The following is a 15,851-nucleotide window of genomic DNA, read 5'->3' on the forward strand; positions in this document are numbered from 1 at the left end:
TTCAAATTATTTATGTCTGCAATCGTAATTGAACGTAGAAATGTACATCAAATGTATCATTAACTCCTTTGCATTACACGATAAACAATTTAGAAAAATACATATGCGTCATTATGTTTTTTAATTACCCGAAAGCAATGCGCTCAAAATAATACGTGACGTTGATGACGTCAAACTGAAGTATTTTGTATTTTTGATAGGTTGTTTTGATTTATTATAACTTTTTTGTCTAAACAGATATCTGACTCAATCTTGCATCGTTTGTTAGAAATATAGCTTAATTTTGATATATCAAGTTTTGAATATTTTTTGCCGATGGGCCAAAATCAACCCAAAACATACCTAGCCCTTTCTGCCCAACAAAACAAAATTGGGGTAAAATACTCTCAAAAACTTATCTGTAGCTGTGCATCAGATGACAAACTGGTATGTTGAATAATTCAAATTATGTAAATGTGTTTAAATTGTGATAACTTTGCAGCAATTTAAGTGTGGCCGTTAAACGTTATCTTTAATAATTCAATGCTTAAAATGATCTTCAACAATGTTTTTGTTTCAATTTTAAGAAATTTTCTAAAACTTTGTTATTAAATTGATGTATTTAGTTGGACATTCAATAAAGAAAGCATCAGATTATTTATCCAGTTGCCCTCACAGAGTTCAATCCTCGGGCAAAGTGGTTGCTACAATACCTATTAAACAATTCATGGTACAAAATTTGGCCAATATATTAATAATATAGTCATTTTTCTTTTGTGGTATTTATTTAAAACATTTCATTCTGTATTTACCCATTTCTTTATTAAGTATTATTACAGTTTCAGATGGCATTTTTCAGACAGAAGTTTGTGTTGTAATGATGGTGATCTCTTCTATCAGTAACAGAATGAGGTAAAAGCAATATTTGATTTGAAAATGCATGAATTTTTACAAAATACTGTTTCGCTCCTGCATTTGATAGTGACACCTGTAACTGTGCCCCTTCTTATGTTGACAGCAACTATCATATATGACTGCTCTCTATGACTGTGTGTTGTTTTTATGTAGACAGTTATTAGTCCCCTATCGGTTTAACCGGAGGGGACTTTAGGTTTACCGTCCGTCTGTCTGTCAGTCCGTCCGTCCGTCCACAAAACTGGATCCCCCCCCCCCCGATAACGCAAAAAGTACTGAAAATATTTTTATGAAACTTGATATATGGATAGATGGCAGTATGGAGATTATGCACGTCTTTTTCTTTTCTTCCTATGTTGAAAATTCTGGTTGCTATGGCAACAAATAGTCTGAAAATATTGCAAATTTAACACATAAACTGGATCCAGTGATAACTCAAAAAGTACTGAAAATATTTTTATGAAACTTAAAATATGGGTAGATGGCAGTCTGCAGATTATGCACATCTTTTTCTTTTCTTCCTATGTTGAAAATTCTGGTTGCTATGGCAACAAATAGCCTGGATTTCAAGATTTCTGATTTAAATTTTTCAGCTTTTTCACTATAAGTTCTTTATTTCTTAAGGTGTTTACTTCAAACTTTAAATATAAGTTTCTGGTCATCAACCACATCATATGTGACAAGGTTTACAACTCTAGCACAAAAATTATCAGTATTACCTCCCTTGAACTTAGAATTTTTATGAAAAAAAATGTTGTCTTTTTTAAATAACTTCTTTATTTCCTAATGTATCTACTTCAAACTTCATATATATGTTTCTTATTATCACTCAACATTTTTGAGAAGGTTAAATGCTCTAGCAAGACTATTTCCAGAATTATGTCCCCCTTGAACTTAGATTTTTTTCGAGAAATTGGTATTTTTTACTCCAACTTCTTCATTCCTTATAGGATTTACTTTAAAATCCCACATCGTAATAATATGACTATAAACATAGTTTCCTTACTAACACATTACTGTGAAATAGACAAACTTAGAACTCAAAAGATTTAAGTTAATTCATTCATGTCATTCATTCACTGGTAAAATTGAAATCAGAATGTTGCTGGGGTTCTAACCGGTAGGGGACTTATGAATTGCTTGCAATACTATGATAATTGCTTGTTTTCTTTCGTCAAAACTTATAATAAGAATAATCACATTAAAATATTACATTTTCTTAGTGACAATATAAGTTAACAAATTATTATCATAGGATAAAGAACTATCCCTTGCTACGTAATAGCAGTAGACGTTATAGTCCAACATGGCCGACATGGAAAAGTGCATCACAATTTATCATAAATATACAATGTTTGCAATTAAATTCTGATGGATTATTATGCAGATTTACATATTAATTGTGGCTGCATCATATAAAACCAAACTTTAACATCTTGAGTGTGAAATAAAGGAATTAACTATTTTGACAGAAGTCACAAACACAGATTAAACACGCAGGATTCTACCAGCACATTTATTCCAGAGATCTGTAGTTACAGCTAACCGAGGTTGAACTATTATCATGTATTGTATTATATCTTACATCTGACATAATATGTCTGAAGGTTTTCCAGCTTACATACATCGGTCGAATGTTAAATACGTTCCCATAATTTTTTTGTTAGTACATCAGTTTGTCGAAAATGTCATTTCTTCTTAATCTTAAGAAATATTGTCGTAATAAATACATTACATTCAAATGAGTAATACTCACAGTACACTAGGGCTGTCATTGATGGAAAATTTTGCATTGATATTTCAAGAGACAAATATCGACAATATATCGACTAAGACAGTAGATACAATGAAAAACATTTAAATATGTGTTATAAATTGGGATCATGGTGTTATGCATGCTTTTATTAGACATTTCAAATACTACAAACTAACAGAAAGTTTTTTTTTCCTATTATTTCTTTTTACTGGCATTTGAAAACTGAGTTTATATAGTTACATGTAGAGTAAGCTGATGTTCACTTGGAAAAAAGTTATTTATTTCACATGGTATTTTCTTTGTATTGTAACTTAACACGGCAAATAAACAATATTATTATAACAAACAAATTGGTAACAACACCTCTAATTTTGTATCAATTAACCTTAATTGCCTTTATCACAATCACAAGGTGTTGAAAACATGTGACGCCAACTGTCACTAATTTAGAACATGTTAACCCACAACTTTTGTTGTCTTATTGTGTTTTACCGAGATGTGATTTACACTATATTTCTGCAGAAGTGACCAGCGATCAGGTTCGAGTGTTCCAGCAATCTGTGTTCTAGTGATCCGAGGTACAACAATATATAATACATAGAAAGTTGGCAAAGACTGGGCAATGAGGTCAAGCCAAGGGAGGTATTCAAGCTATCCAAGGACAAGCTGACAAAGTTCAACTGTAAATATGTAATTTAGGTAATTTGCAAAAATGTTATACTATGTTGTAAATCTTCATGATAGTGTTTAAGTTACAATATATAATTTCAAGGAAGTGGATACAGTTTTCATGTTTTAAGAAAGATTAACAGAGTTTTTCATATCTGAAATAAATTTATCAGTATAAAGGTAGATTCATAACTGAAACAAAAGCTGTTTATTTACAGTAATTTTCTGAAAGGTACTATTGCTATCATTTAAAGGAACTCCACTTAGGTTTATAAGCTTAAAAACATAAAATTTTATTTCTTCACATAGATAAACATGAGCACTTGAAACAGAAATATTAATAAAATATAACCAAGAAATACACAAGAAATACATTGAAAATGATGTTTGTACTAATTCTCAGTTCAATTCGAATTTTGGGTCATTTTTCACTATTATAATAATTATTCTAGAAAAATGGAGCAAGCTAAAGATCTGAAATTTCGCACACAAGTTATTAGTTTAGATCTACATCAAATGGAGTATTAATCTCAAAAAAATATTTCCAGTCCCATCATGTCAAAAAACCTCAGTGGAGTCCCTTTAATAAGTAAGTCATATATTATATGTTTTTCCTTGTAGCAGCTGTAATTAAGAAGCATTACTTAATTTATAATGGAAAGTTCAGTGCTGCTTACCTGCAACAAAGTGACATGGTGAGCTTTTGTGATCGCTTTTCGTCCGGCGTCCTTGCTCCGTCCGGTGTCCGTCCGTAAACTTTTACTTTAAACAACATCTCCTCATAAACTGCTCTACCAATTTTATCCAAACTTCACAAGAATGTACCTTGGGTAGTGAACTTTAAAATCTTTTCAAAGAATTTAGTTCCATGCAGAAGTCTGGTTGCCATGGCAACCGAAAGAAAAAACTTAAAAATCTTCTTTAAAAAAACAGAAAGAGCTAGAGCTAATATATTTGGCATGAAACATCATCTAGTCAAAGTCTACCAAGTTTGTTCAAATAAAAGCCCTGAGGTCAAAATTGGCCCCGCCCCAGGGGCGTCATTGTTTTTCCCTTTATGTATATAGTAAAACTTAAAAAGTCTTCTTTGAAAAATCCCAAAGAGCTAGAGCTAAGATATTTAGCATGAAACATCTTCTAATTGGTGTCTACCAAGTTTGTTCAATCCAATTTCAAATAATGGCCCTGGGGTTAAAATTGGCCCGTCCCAGGGTCATTGATTTTCCTTATGTGTATAGTTTTGCAAATGACTATGAAAAAGACTCCATTAAAGGAATATTCAGGCAAAATAAAGACAAAAATATTAAAATGATCTTATGTACTCAAATCACACTAAAATGACTTTTCTTGAAGTTTCTATATATGTGTATATTGAAAAACTTTGTGGAAAAATGAGATTTTGACCTTAATTAAGATATATTCTGTATGTTATCTTTATCATTTTGACTTTTTACAATAGTTTGTCTGTAATGGTAATGTTCTTTCAATAATAATACTGTATGACTCTTGTTTATTAATTGAAACGTTGAAGTGATAGATATATTGTTGCAAAATTGAAATAAACTTAATAATAAATATGTGAATATAAATGTGCTCACTCAACACTGTTAATGAAAATTTATTATTAGCTGGGGACAATGCTTTTTCTTAAATGGTCAGATTGGTTTAAAATGATTATTACATTAGACAGGCCACGTTACGAAGTATCAAGTGAGTTGCTATGGAAAAGAATATTTATAACATACTGGAATATTTCAGTTATTTCATGAAGGAAAGCTGACTGGTACCAAAATTGCCCATTTGAAAGCAAAGTACACAGAGTTTTTACATGAAATACTTAAAAAGTAAGTAAGTAACTAAATTAATTTGTCACACTTTTGCTGTTTCTGAACATTCATTTTAGCAGATAATCTACAATGTACAAATTGTAAATTATTTTTTCCATAAACAAACAGCTATTAATATGTAACATGTTTTATTTTAACCATCTATACAGAAAAATTGCATTAATTGTTTGTTACCTTAATTTGAAAAAATTGTTTACCCACAGATTGCCTGTAAGATATGAAATTATCATCCGTTAAATCCATTTCAATATTACATTTTTGAATTTCTTCTTCATATAAACAATGAAATGAATTAAATTTCAGCAATATTGATACTGAATTTATCTTTTAACTGAATTTGATATGGTTTTCAAAGAATTAATGTTTAATGTATAATCCTGATTTCAATGCCTTATTTTTTCAGTACCCGGGAGAATGAGACTTGTTTATTGTCTCAGACAAAAGAATGCTCTGCTGAACTTGATCGTCAATGTATAGAGTTAGAGCAAGCTGATAATTTTACCAATGGTTCAAACACAGAGGTTTCAAAGATGAGACAACAACTGTTAAAGTATAACAATGACTTGAAACAAGCACATGAAAGGCAGTACGAGCTAGAATATCAAATAGACAATAGGTAACTGTTCTTTCTCTTTGATGTCATTTATTCTGTAATGCTTTTATGTGGCTGTTTTCTTTTGTTTGGCTAAAAAGAACAATAGAGAGAACAAGAGAGTCTAAGCCACATTATTACTCTACTGTTAGAATGTCCATCTGTCCGGTAGCAATTTGGTTTCCGGAGCATAACTTAAGTTCCATTTGGCCCAAAATATTCAAACTACATAAGATGATTATCCATATTGAGTTGAAGACCCATATTGATTTTTGGGTCACAAGGTCAAAGGTCAAGGTTACTTTACATTATTACCTTAAATCTGAAAACAGTTTCCGTTCCATTTGGCCCACAGTGTTAAAACTTCATGGGATGATTGTCCATATCGGGTAGAAGACCCCTATTGATTTTGGGATCACAAGATCAAAGGTCAAGGTTACTATTACCTTTAAACTGAAAAACAGTTTCCAGAGCATAACTTAAGTTCCATTTGGCCAACAATATTCAAACTTCCTTGGAGGATTGTTATTTGAAGGAGGTAATACTTTATTTAATTCCAATGTCTTACAAATGCTTCATCTTTACTGAAAAAGAAAATCACTTCCGGGCATATAATGCTCCGCCTAACGATGCTCTTGTTTACTTTGTGTTATTGTCTTTTTTTAAACATTTATTTGTTAGCATCCATAATCATTTCTAATTTACTCTCACATGTATTTGTAATTCTTTATTGTTGTTTTGTTATTTTGACTCCTTTAAAATTGTAATAATTTTGATATATTATAACTCTACAGAGGAGAAGAAATTAATGGAATGAGAGTACTCTAGAATGCCAAAAGCTGGAAAGAAATTTAATCATTGGCTCCAAGTAAATACTCATTTGATATGTGACAATATGAAGTAATACAATTTTACAACACATTTGTATAGTTTACAGGAACTCTGCCTGTGCAAATGTGTCTTAAAGCAAAATTATTTGATAATATATTTGAAATAGTAATATTTTTTTTAGCTTGTCTATTGAATAACTTAACTTGAGCAATTGTGCTCACCCAGGTGCCTGCATCTATCTTGTCGTGGCTGTCACACTTAGGTTAAATTTTTATGTGCAAGTTTGTATCTTCAAAACAATTGAAGGGTTGTTGTTTTTGTAAAAAAATTCCATCTAAGTAATTATATACTATTTTGTCAATATTGTCACAGGGCTGTTTTTTTTTTTTTTTTTTTTTTTAACAAACCAGCTGCCGCTATGCGAAACTATTTAGCCAAAAGTAAAAGTATGCCAAAAATACCAAAATGAAAAATAGCTGGCTGTGTAAGGACAGGATACAGTATGAATATATAGATACTAGTAAATATCAGTTCAAGTTTACAAAGATATATAGGGCTCAAAGGATGTTAATATTAATCTCACCAATACCAATTGTTGTGAAATGCTACATGCTTTACTGTGAGTCTGTTACTGTGAATGGCAGCTGACAAAATCAATGAATTCACTCAGTTCTGGAAAAAAATAATGTAAACAATTACACAATGTACATGTATGATAAAAATGTAAACAAACAGTAACTAAAGTATAAATGAAGAGTTTCACTACATCCTAATTCAGTAAAAAGACTATATGAAGATGAAATATATAACTACATGATTAACTGTTATAAAATGTGTACTAGAAAAACAAAAGATTATTGGTAAATCACAATCTGTTAAATGTCAAGAGTCTACTTTCACTTTCAATTCCAACGATGATAATTCCTGATGTAAACAAAGTGCACTATAATTATTTGAAGACGCGTTAAATATGATGATATCTAGTTGAATTAAACCGGTAAAATTAATGTAATCCAAATAAATGAAGAGTTAGATCGATCTATATCAAAATTGAATAAAAACAAATCACTCCATGCTACTTAGGGAATTCCATGTGTATATACGCAGTGACGTAGCAGAAAAATGTGTAGCGCTAGCTATGGCGTTGATTGGCTGCTCTGAGGAAGTCCTGTGACGTCACGGGAAACACCTCGTTTCGTCCACAACGGCTTCGCCCCAAAAACACAAAAGTCACACTGGCCACCAATTTGTTACCTTCTATAATCGTCGAAGGGTTTTTATAAAGTTCTCTCTTGTGGTTGAGACTGTAAAAACACACAGAGTCAGCAAAATAAATAAATAAACAAGAAAGTCAGAAGTTTCGTTCTCACGTATACAACTGTAATTCAAATCTTCAGTGCATTTCATAAATATACAAAACCGTCAAAATCATGAAACAAACGATGAATGAGAAAATGAAGAATGAATATATATCAATACACATATATAAGTAAATTACCTGTAAAACACACAGAGACAGCAAAATAAATAAATAAACAAGAAAATCAGAAGTTTCGTTCTCACGTATACAACTGTAATTCAAATCTGCCGTGCGCATGCTTGGCGGTAAATCATGAGCGGAAAAATGAGGCCCGTCACCAGTTACTATAGTTAGTGTATGATATATGATGAATGATATAATGAAGCTATGGGAGTAAATATGAGATGAAGAGTGGATGGATAAGGAAGAATATATTCATAAGAAATGCACTATATATCATATAGGATATAATAATGATAAAGTATATCGAGTATATATAATGACAAATGACCCTGTGACATAACAATTTCATCAATGGTGAAATTTTGTCAACAGTTTTACAGTCACATAAAAATCAGTTATGCGTTATATTTATTTCACAATAATAACAATTTTGTTTTGAGTTGTATTATTCTTTTTATTTCTCTTATACATTATCATTCAGCAAAAGTATATCAATACTTTTATACTTTTATTCTGAATAAATAAAATTGAATGAATGAATGAAATACTTAATTGATAAATTAATATACACTGTGATATTTGGTTCCGGAAAAAGATCTACTGTACATTATAGATTTAAGGACTTTCACAAAGATTGTATTATGCAAATATATTCTGTATTTATTTCTGTGTTAAGTTTTTTTTGTATTTTATAGGAAACAGAGTGTTGATGTCTGGAATATTCTACTGTTGAGAAGTTTAATATATATTACTTTTATAAAAAAAGACTTACCTATACAGATCAATTGGTAAATATAAATGTTAAATACTCTTAGAATGAAACTGATGCATAATTTTCCTCAATTTAAGTCAGGGGATTTTTTTCCCCAAAATAGCTGGAGCAAGGCACTCTGACTGTATGTATTTATTTTATATGTTTTACATCGACAACAGTTTTCAAAAATATTGAAGGTATTCACTTGAAACTCAATAGATATATATTTAAGATCTCTAAGTCATTAGAGATTACTGTCCAAAGTACGGATTATGACTGATTTATGGCAATTTATCAACTGAGAAAATTCCTGGTAAAAGTGTTGCATGATTTTAACTTCTTTCAAACAGCAAAACCCACAGATGGTTTAGTAAACAAGTTTCACTACCATTAAAATATATAGTACCAATTTCTTCATTTTTCCAAGTTCATGTAAGTCAATTTACAAAATGAACATGATAGTTCTATCAGATAAATCAAATGCTCGCGATTATTGAAATAATTTATTATTTCCATTACAATTTATTTGTGAATGTCAGTAATGTATGTGATTGTGTTGAAATAAGATGGTACAAATAATTTGTTTTTATCCAGCATTTACAATGGTAGGATACTACGTCATCGCGCACCTGCTGAATGCTCCCACTTGGACCATTTTTTCGTCGATTCGAAGGTAAAATACAATTTTATTATAAGAAAACGTATGAGTATTAAAAAATCATGTAGCGCACCAAAGAATGGCTATAGTACTTGAGATAATTGTAAAAAAAGTTTATAGATTTATTGCCTGGTTTAGGCCTGAAAACGGGATAAGTGTTTTTCTCTGAATGCTCCCACTCGGACTTTTCCCACAACCTTTAAGATATCAGGTTGAAAACCTTCTTAAAATCATTTTTAACGTACAGGAGCATAAACCGAGTCATGTTTACACATTTTTCTAGATTGGTTGTAAATATTTCTATTCAAAAATCAGTTTTTCTTATTTATTTTTATAAAAATGTAAAATGCTCCCACTCGGACTCGATTTCAGAAATGCTCCCACTCGGACCCAAATATATATAAATTTTCAAAGCACAATTCTGTGATAAACTTTTATCTTTTGTTTCAATATATTTATATATTTCAAGCTCATATATTCATTTAGTCTGTTAGAATTAAATGAAACATTTTTTGTGGAAAATTAGATAACTAATTTTTAAATATCTATAGTTGTGACATATTGTTTCGTTAACAATCTTATAGGTAAATCATCATGAAGGATCAATATGAAGGATCAATGATCGACCTAAAATTATAAACAAACTAGGTTCTGTTGAAGCAATTCATCGTCAAATTGAATCGTCAAAATTATAAACAAACTGATTATATATTTTAAGAATCAATTAACGTTTTGTTTTGCAGATATTTAGTTATGTTTGTTTGCGACCAGTGCGGAAAAAGATACAAAACACCTGGCGGTGTAAGGAAGCACGTTGCAGGTCACCTTGGAACAGCCACTTACACTTGTGGAGAATGTGGAAGGTTATTTCATTGCCGGAAAGACCATGAACAACATATGCTGCGCCATGGCGAAGCAAAAACCTTTGTTTGTCAAACATGTGGTACGTCATAATTCTTATTATCTATTTAAAAGTTTTATTTTGCTTAAGAAATTAGTATTTGTATACATATGTATTATAGTCTCTCTTTATTCGTAGAAAACGCTAAATATGAATAAAACAATATTCTTTAGCATTTAATAATTAAAATTCTTCCACACAAAAACAACAAACGCGCACTTTTTAACATGGATTTTAAAAATTACAATATTGGTTTGTTTATTCAGGAAAATCGTTCAAAACCAAGAATGACTTGGATAGCCACAGGAGGCGGGAAAGTACTGGGCAGACCCATGAATGCGATGTTTGTGGGAAACGATTCACATCTTCACGTGATCTAGAGGAGCATTCACGGAAACACAGTGGTGACTTCCCTGAAATATGTAGTGTATGTAGCAAGAGATACCGCCATAGGGCTAGTCTAAGGAGACATTTGAAAACACATTCAAATTAATAAGCACGTTGTTATTTTATGATGTCTCCCAGCGATACAGTTGAAAGGGGTATATTGAAATGTCGTTGTCCGTCCGGATCCATGCATATTTTCTCTTTTCTTTAAAATTGTCAGGAATTCTCACGTGTATTTGAATTAGGGAATGAAAATAATGACCAACCATTTTTTGTGCCCCCACTTTAAAGTCATGAAACTTTACAGGAATGTTGATCAGCATGTGTAGTTGTGCACCTGGGTATTTGCGTCTGGATATTTTTAGTATTTTCAGAGTTATTGCCCTTGACTTAGTAAAATTTTGCAATTTTCAACTTGTGTCGCATGTAACTCAAAAAGTATTTGACCTAGGTTCATGAAACTTTACAGGAATGTTGATCAGCATGTGTAGTTGTGCACCTGGGTATTTTCGTCTTGATATTTTTAGTATTTTCAGAGTTATTGCCCTTGACTTAGTAAAAATTTTGCAATTTTCAACTTGTGTCGCATGTAACTCAAAAAGTATTTGACCTAGAGTCATGAAACTTTACAGGAATGTTGATCAGCATGTGTTGTTGTGCACCTGGGTATTTTTGTCTTGATATTTTTAGTATTTTCAGAGTTATTGCACTTGACTTAGTAAATTTTGCAATTTTCAACTTGTGTCGCATGTAATTCAAAAAGTATTTGACATAGAGTCATGAAACTTTACAGGAATGTTGATCAGCATGTACATTTGTGCACCAGGTATCTTCGTTTTGATTTATTTAGTATTTTTAGAGTTATTGCCCTTGACTTAGAAATTTTTTTGCAATTTTCAACTTGTGTCGCAAGTTACTCAAAAAGGATTTGACATAGAGTCATTAAACCTTATGGGCAGGTTGCTCAGCATATTTAGATTTGCACCTGGGGTTTCGCTTGTGGATTTATCCAGTATTTGTAGAGTTATTTCCCTTGACTTAGTAAAAGGATTGAAAGAACAGTGGCGCAGTGGGGGCACCCGTGTCCTATGGACACATTTCTAGTTATTGATGTTTTTTCTTGCTTTATTGAACTAATGTCCTATACTCGTATAACTAGAAAACAGTTATTTATAAAGTCGAAATATAAGCACATGTTACCTCCTTTTTAATGAGTTACACACAAATAGTTTTCATAAAAATGTGAGCACAAGTATAATATTATGAATAACTGTAATGATATACATAAAGTTACCATCACATGAAATGTATTGTACATCGGGAGATTTGTTTGTTCTACCAAATTATTGGATAACTGTGATTTTAACCGATTTTTATGATTCTGTCTATTATCCATCGCCGAAAAGTCGGGGGATTTATTAAGGAGTATTCTTCGTCCGTTCTTAAGTACAAGTAGCAGAGCATAAAAACCAGAAGTGTTCACGTAATGTTTTTTGTTGTTTTTTATGAGAGACGTAATGATTGTCTATAATGTTTGCATAATTTTTGTCTAGGCTATATTTTAAAACGTTTCATTACATTTCAAGGTAAATGGCTGCATAACTCGGAATTATATGGGTTACTTCCCCTTTGTAATGTGTTTCCTCTTTAACGGCGGGGGATTTTACTGTCTGTGACAGCTTCTGGTATAATTGTTATTATTTTACTGTGATTTGATTACCAAGATATGGTAAATACTGTGATAAACAAATAACTGTGATTATTGTTTTCTGATTAATTTTATTTTGTTATTTAAAGTAATAAAACGTACAGGATATGGTAAAAGTTGTGATAAAAATAACTGTGATTATTGTTTTTCGATTTATTTTCTTTTGTTATTTTAAGTAATAAAAATCGAAAACATACCAAGATATGGTAAAAGTGTTGATACAAATCACTGTGATTATTGTTTTCATATTTTTTATAATGTTTTATGTGCCATGGAATGGCAGCAAATTGATTTTTATGATAAAATATGTACATGATATTCTTAAATAAACTTTTCCAATCAATTGATAGATGTTGACTACTTCATGTTCTTAAATTTACAATTTCGATGTTTTAACAACTCATATCACAAATCAACAAACAAGTAAATCATTGCGTTTTAAATTATGAAGAAATACTTAATTCGGCAAATGTTGTCCATGCAGTATTTTAAAGCAACAAATACAATTTTCCGTGTATGTATCTCTTATTAATTATGACATTCATGAGATCCTATATTCCTAGTTTTTTTGTTGGTAATAATTTGGAATCGTCCCTTCGGGCGCGATACCAACGCACGCCAAGTGAACCTTTTTGAAGAGCATTCCTGTTGGTAGAAACTGTGCCATGGCGCCTTGTCCCGGCCCGACGGCGTCGTTCTTCCGAATCAAAGAAGTGATCTCTGTAATAATAAAGAAAGAGTTAATGCCGCGATACATATTAAGTATAGTCAAAAATGCATGCATCGCAAACGTGTTTTAATGATCTACGATGACGTAGCACGAGAATAATTACTCTGCCATCGAAATCTATTATTCTGTTTTTGTTAAAAGTGATAAATATTATTTCTATTCTAAATATATGCATAACGTATCGTTGAATGTGAAATACTTAATATTCAAACGAAATACTTTATTGCAAGCACAAAAATCTATTGTATTATGTCTTGCCTTTGTGTCATTAATATACGCCATCAAGTTCTCAACTTTTTCGTTTTATTGAAACGTAACACGTGAAAGCATGGTTTTTCATATTATAACGATGATTTTACAATAAAAAAAATCAACGTGTGAGTTATTGACATGAGTAAATACATTAAAAAAACCTAAACAAATTAAGTAAATGAGGAAACAAAAATTTTGGTTACATAGTAGACATAACACAAAGAATAATTAATAAGTATCATGTCCTTGAAAACCAGGCAGAAGAATATGAATTTATAAGCAAATATTTCATCATTTCATATTATTATTGACTAACTTTAGTTTAATGTGACGGATATGAAACCTGTCGCTGTCCAAAGACTCTGTAGTGTAATCATTCAATGGCAGGTCCTCCAAATTCATATCACTTGACACCGGATCGTAAGCCTTCACTTTCGTCGACGTCCGGTACACAAAGGTTCTGAAATATGATGAAAATCTAAATATATTACAAAATCTTCACGATTTTTCTGGTGCTCAATACATTGTACAAAGGTGGTATATTGCGCTGGTAAAAAGTAAGATATCAATGATATTCAATACATAAAATCTTATATCAATGTTTTCATACCTTGATGTGTCAAGTCGGGCTTGTAACTGTTCTGTAGTTTTCCCAATATACTTGGAGAATTCGTCACATGATATTACTCCGTGGCCAGCTCGATCTTGGTGAGTCATCTCAGAGAAGAAGGTTTCTCCCATCATTGAACTAAATGCTCGACTGTTATATGTTCCACTCTTACACAACGAATAAAGAAGAAGTTTAGCGTCTATATTTGCCAACAATGCTTCAAATAATTGTGTCGGCCAGCCTTTTACATACTGTCCGGGAGGTGGAAATTCTCCAAAATTAATGAGACCGAGAAGTCTTCGACGAAGCTTAAACCTCATTGACATTCTCTCTGTTGCGGAAATCCCAGCTTCATCTTCAGCACGCCACCAGTCTAGGATATCGGCACATAATGAGGCAGCACGAAAATCACCATTTTCTTGCATTGCGTTTTGAACAGCTTGGCTAAAGTGAGTATTTGCCATACTCATCGACATCGGATCAACTATTTCTTCCACCATAGCTGGCGTCAACAATGACTTGCCTTGCCGAGCAACTTTTAACCATGGCTCATTTGTAAAACCTTCAATGCCACCTTTACAGGTTTTTCGTCTGGTTCTTGTAAGAAGGTGTGTGGAGTCGATTGATCTCACCTCCAGTTGATGACGTGTTAAACTATATTCTGGTACGTAGAAAAAGAAATCTGGTTTTTCAAAACCAGTGACATCAATGCCGTCTGTAGGTGAGTTCTTCTGCCATTGTTCTAAGCGATCTGGCCATATGTACTCGGCAAATGATATGTTAAGGACATTTTTTGGGACTGATTTCAACGCCGATGCGGCAAGGATAGAAAGCGGTTTCACGTCCTTTGGTTTATTTCGTGAGGCTTTGATATGCGTATTTTCTTTTATTTCACCATTTAGACTAAGGTGTTTTGTGAGTTCAGATAATTTGACAGCTTTTGTCGCATACTCCTTAATGATAATGTTTTTACACTGCTTCAGATATCGAACAACAACTCGTAAATCTACATCCCGTGCAATTTTTAAAGTGTTGTCACATGACAACATTTTCTGAACAGTTTCAGCGTTTTCCGAGTCCCATTTTTTTGTTTTGTTGGCATTCTTGTCCGTTTGAAGCATTCCTAGAATCCGGTCGTAATCCTGTCCATGTAAATTTATCCTATCAGTCTCTTCATTGTTTGTATTTTCAGATATTTCCGTTTGTTCCTTGCAGAGGTTTTCAATCATTTCAAACGCATGTTCTTCGGTGTTTTCATTGTCATTTAAATCGTCTACTTGATCAATAACATCTATCAATGCATTGGCCCAAATTTCTTCATCTGTGTTGCAATTTACGATTTCTTCAACTACAAAATGGTCATAAGTGCACGACAACAATTCTGCATTGTTTCCACCGGCTTCAACAACCTCTGTTGGTAGAACGTCTAGTAAAGAAGTGTCTTCTTCTAAAATCTCTTTGTCGTTTGTATTTGTCCTTTTTGGTTTCTTTGTCCATCCTTTTGTTGGTGTCTTTGGTAACCTTGGAAGTGCGCTGACGACTTCTAAAGAACCATTCACTTTGTGCCAATTGTGGTTTGATTTTAATACTTTTAAGTTCTTTTTTCAATTGATGACTTTGACATCTTTTGCACCTCAACCCAGACGTCTTTCTGCAATTGAAGAACAGTTAGAGGTTTTCCAGTGCATGTCCTTACACCAATGTTATGCCATTGTCCGTCAAACACATGCTGGTACATGAATACCTACTGATTTACATCATCCAATACTTTTTCCATAA

At 32.0% G+C, this 15,851-nt stretch overlaps 2 protein-coding genes and 1 long non-coding RNA gene across 3 annotated transcripts; 2 read left to right on the forward strand and 1 right to left on the reverse strand.

Moving 5' to 3' along the window:
* Positions 1–194: 194 nt before the first annotated feature.
* LOC132731598 (uncharacterized) lies at positions 195–5,776 on the forward strand. Its single transcript, XR_009625942.1, has 4 exons — positions 195–891; positions 3,173–3,349; positions 5,078–5,163; positions 5,570–5,776. It is a non-coding gene; the product is annotated as an uncharacterized LOC132731598 (long non-coding RNA).
* Positions 5,777–9,423: 3,647 nt separating this feature from the next.
* LOC132732161 (zinc finger protein 771-like) lies at positions 9,424–12,529 on the forward strand. Its single transcript, XM_060718884.1, has 3 exons — positions 9,424–9,499; positions 10,228–10,427; positions 10,652–12,529. The coding sequence occupies exons 1-3, from the start codon at positions 9,429–9,431 to the stop codon at positions 10,876–10,878; spliced, it is 498 nt and encodes a 165-aa protein (XP_060574867.1). The 5' UTR covers positions 9,424–9,428; the 3' UTR covers positions 10,879–12,529.
* A 10-nt stretch (positions 12,530–12,539) lies between these two features.
* On the reverse strand, positions 12,540–15,670 carry LOC132730724 (uncharacterized; the record flags this gene model as incomplete). The annotated part of the gene is made up of 3 exons (XM_060717091.1): positions 12,540–13,200; positions 13,779–13,922; positions 14,073–15,670. Coding segments are annotated over 3 exons (1,911 nt in total), but the record flags the coding sequence as incomplete, so codon positions are not given.
* Between the last annotated feature and the right edge of the window lie 181 nt (positions 15,671–15,851).

This window comes from Ruditapes philippinarum, unplaced genomic scaffold, assembly GCF_026571515.1.
Source record: "Ruditapes philippinarum isolate M1 unplaced genomic scaffold, ASM2657151v2 ctg18844_1_1_1_1, whole genome shotgun sequence".
NCBI classification, from domain to species: Eukaryota; Metazoa; Mollusca; class Bivalvia; order Venerida; family Veneridae; genus Ruditapes; species Ruditapes philippinarum.

Coding starts and splice junctions, on each gene's coding strand:
- LOC132732161 (XM_060718884.1), top strand. CDS start 9,429: ATGGTAGGATACTACGTCATCGCGCACCTGCTGAATGCTCCCACTTGG. Junction 9,500..10,227: donor ATTTTTTCGTCGATTCGAAG/GTAAAATACAAT, acceptor TTTGTTTTGCAG/ATATTTAGTTATGTTTGTTT. Junction 10,428..10,651: donor CTTTGTTTGTCAAACATGTG/GTACGTCATAAT, acceptor TTGTTTATTCAG/GAAAATCGTTCAAAACCAAG.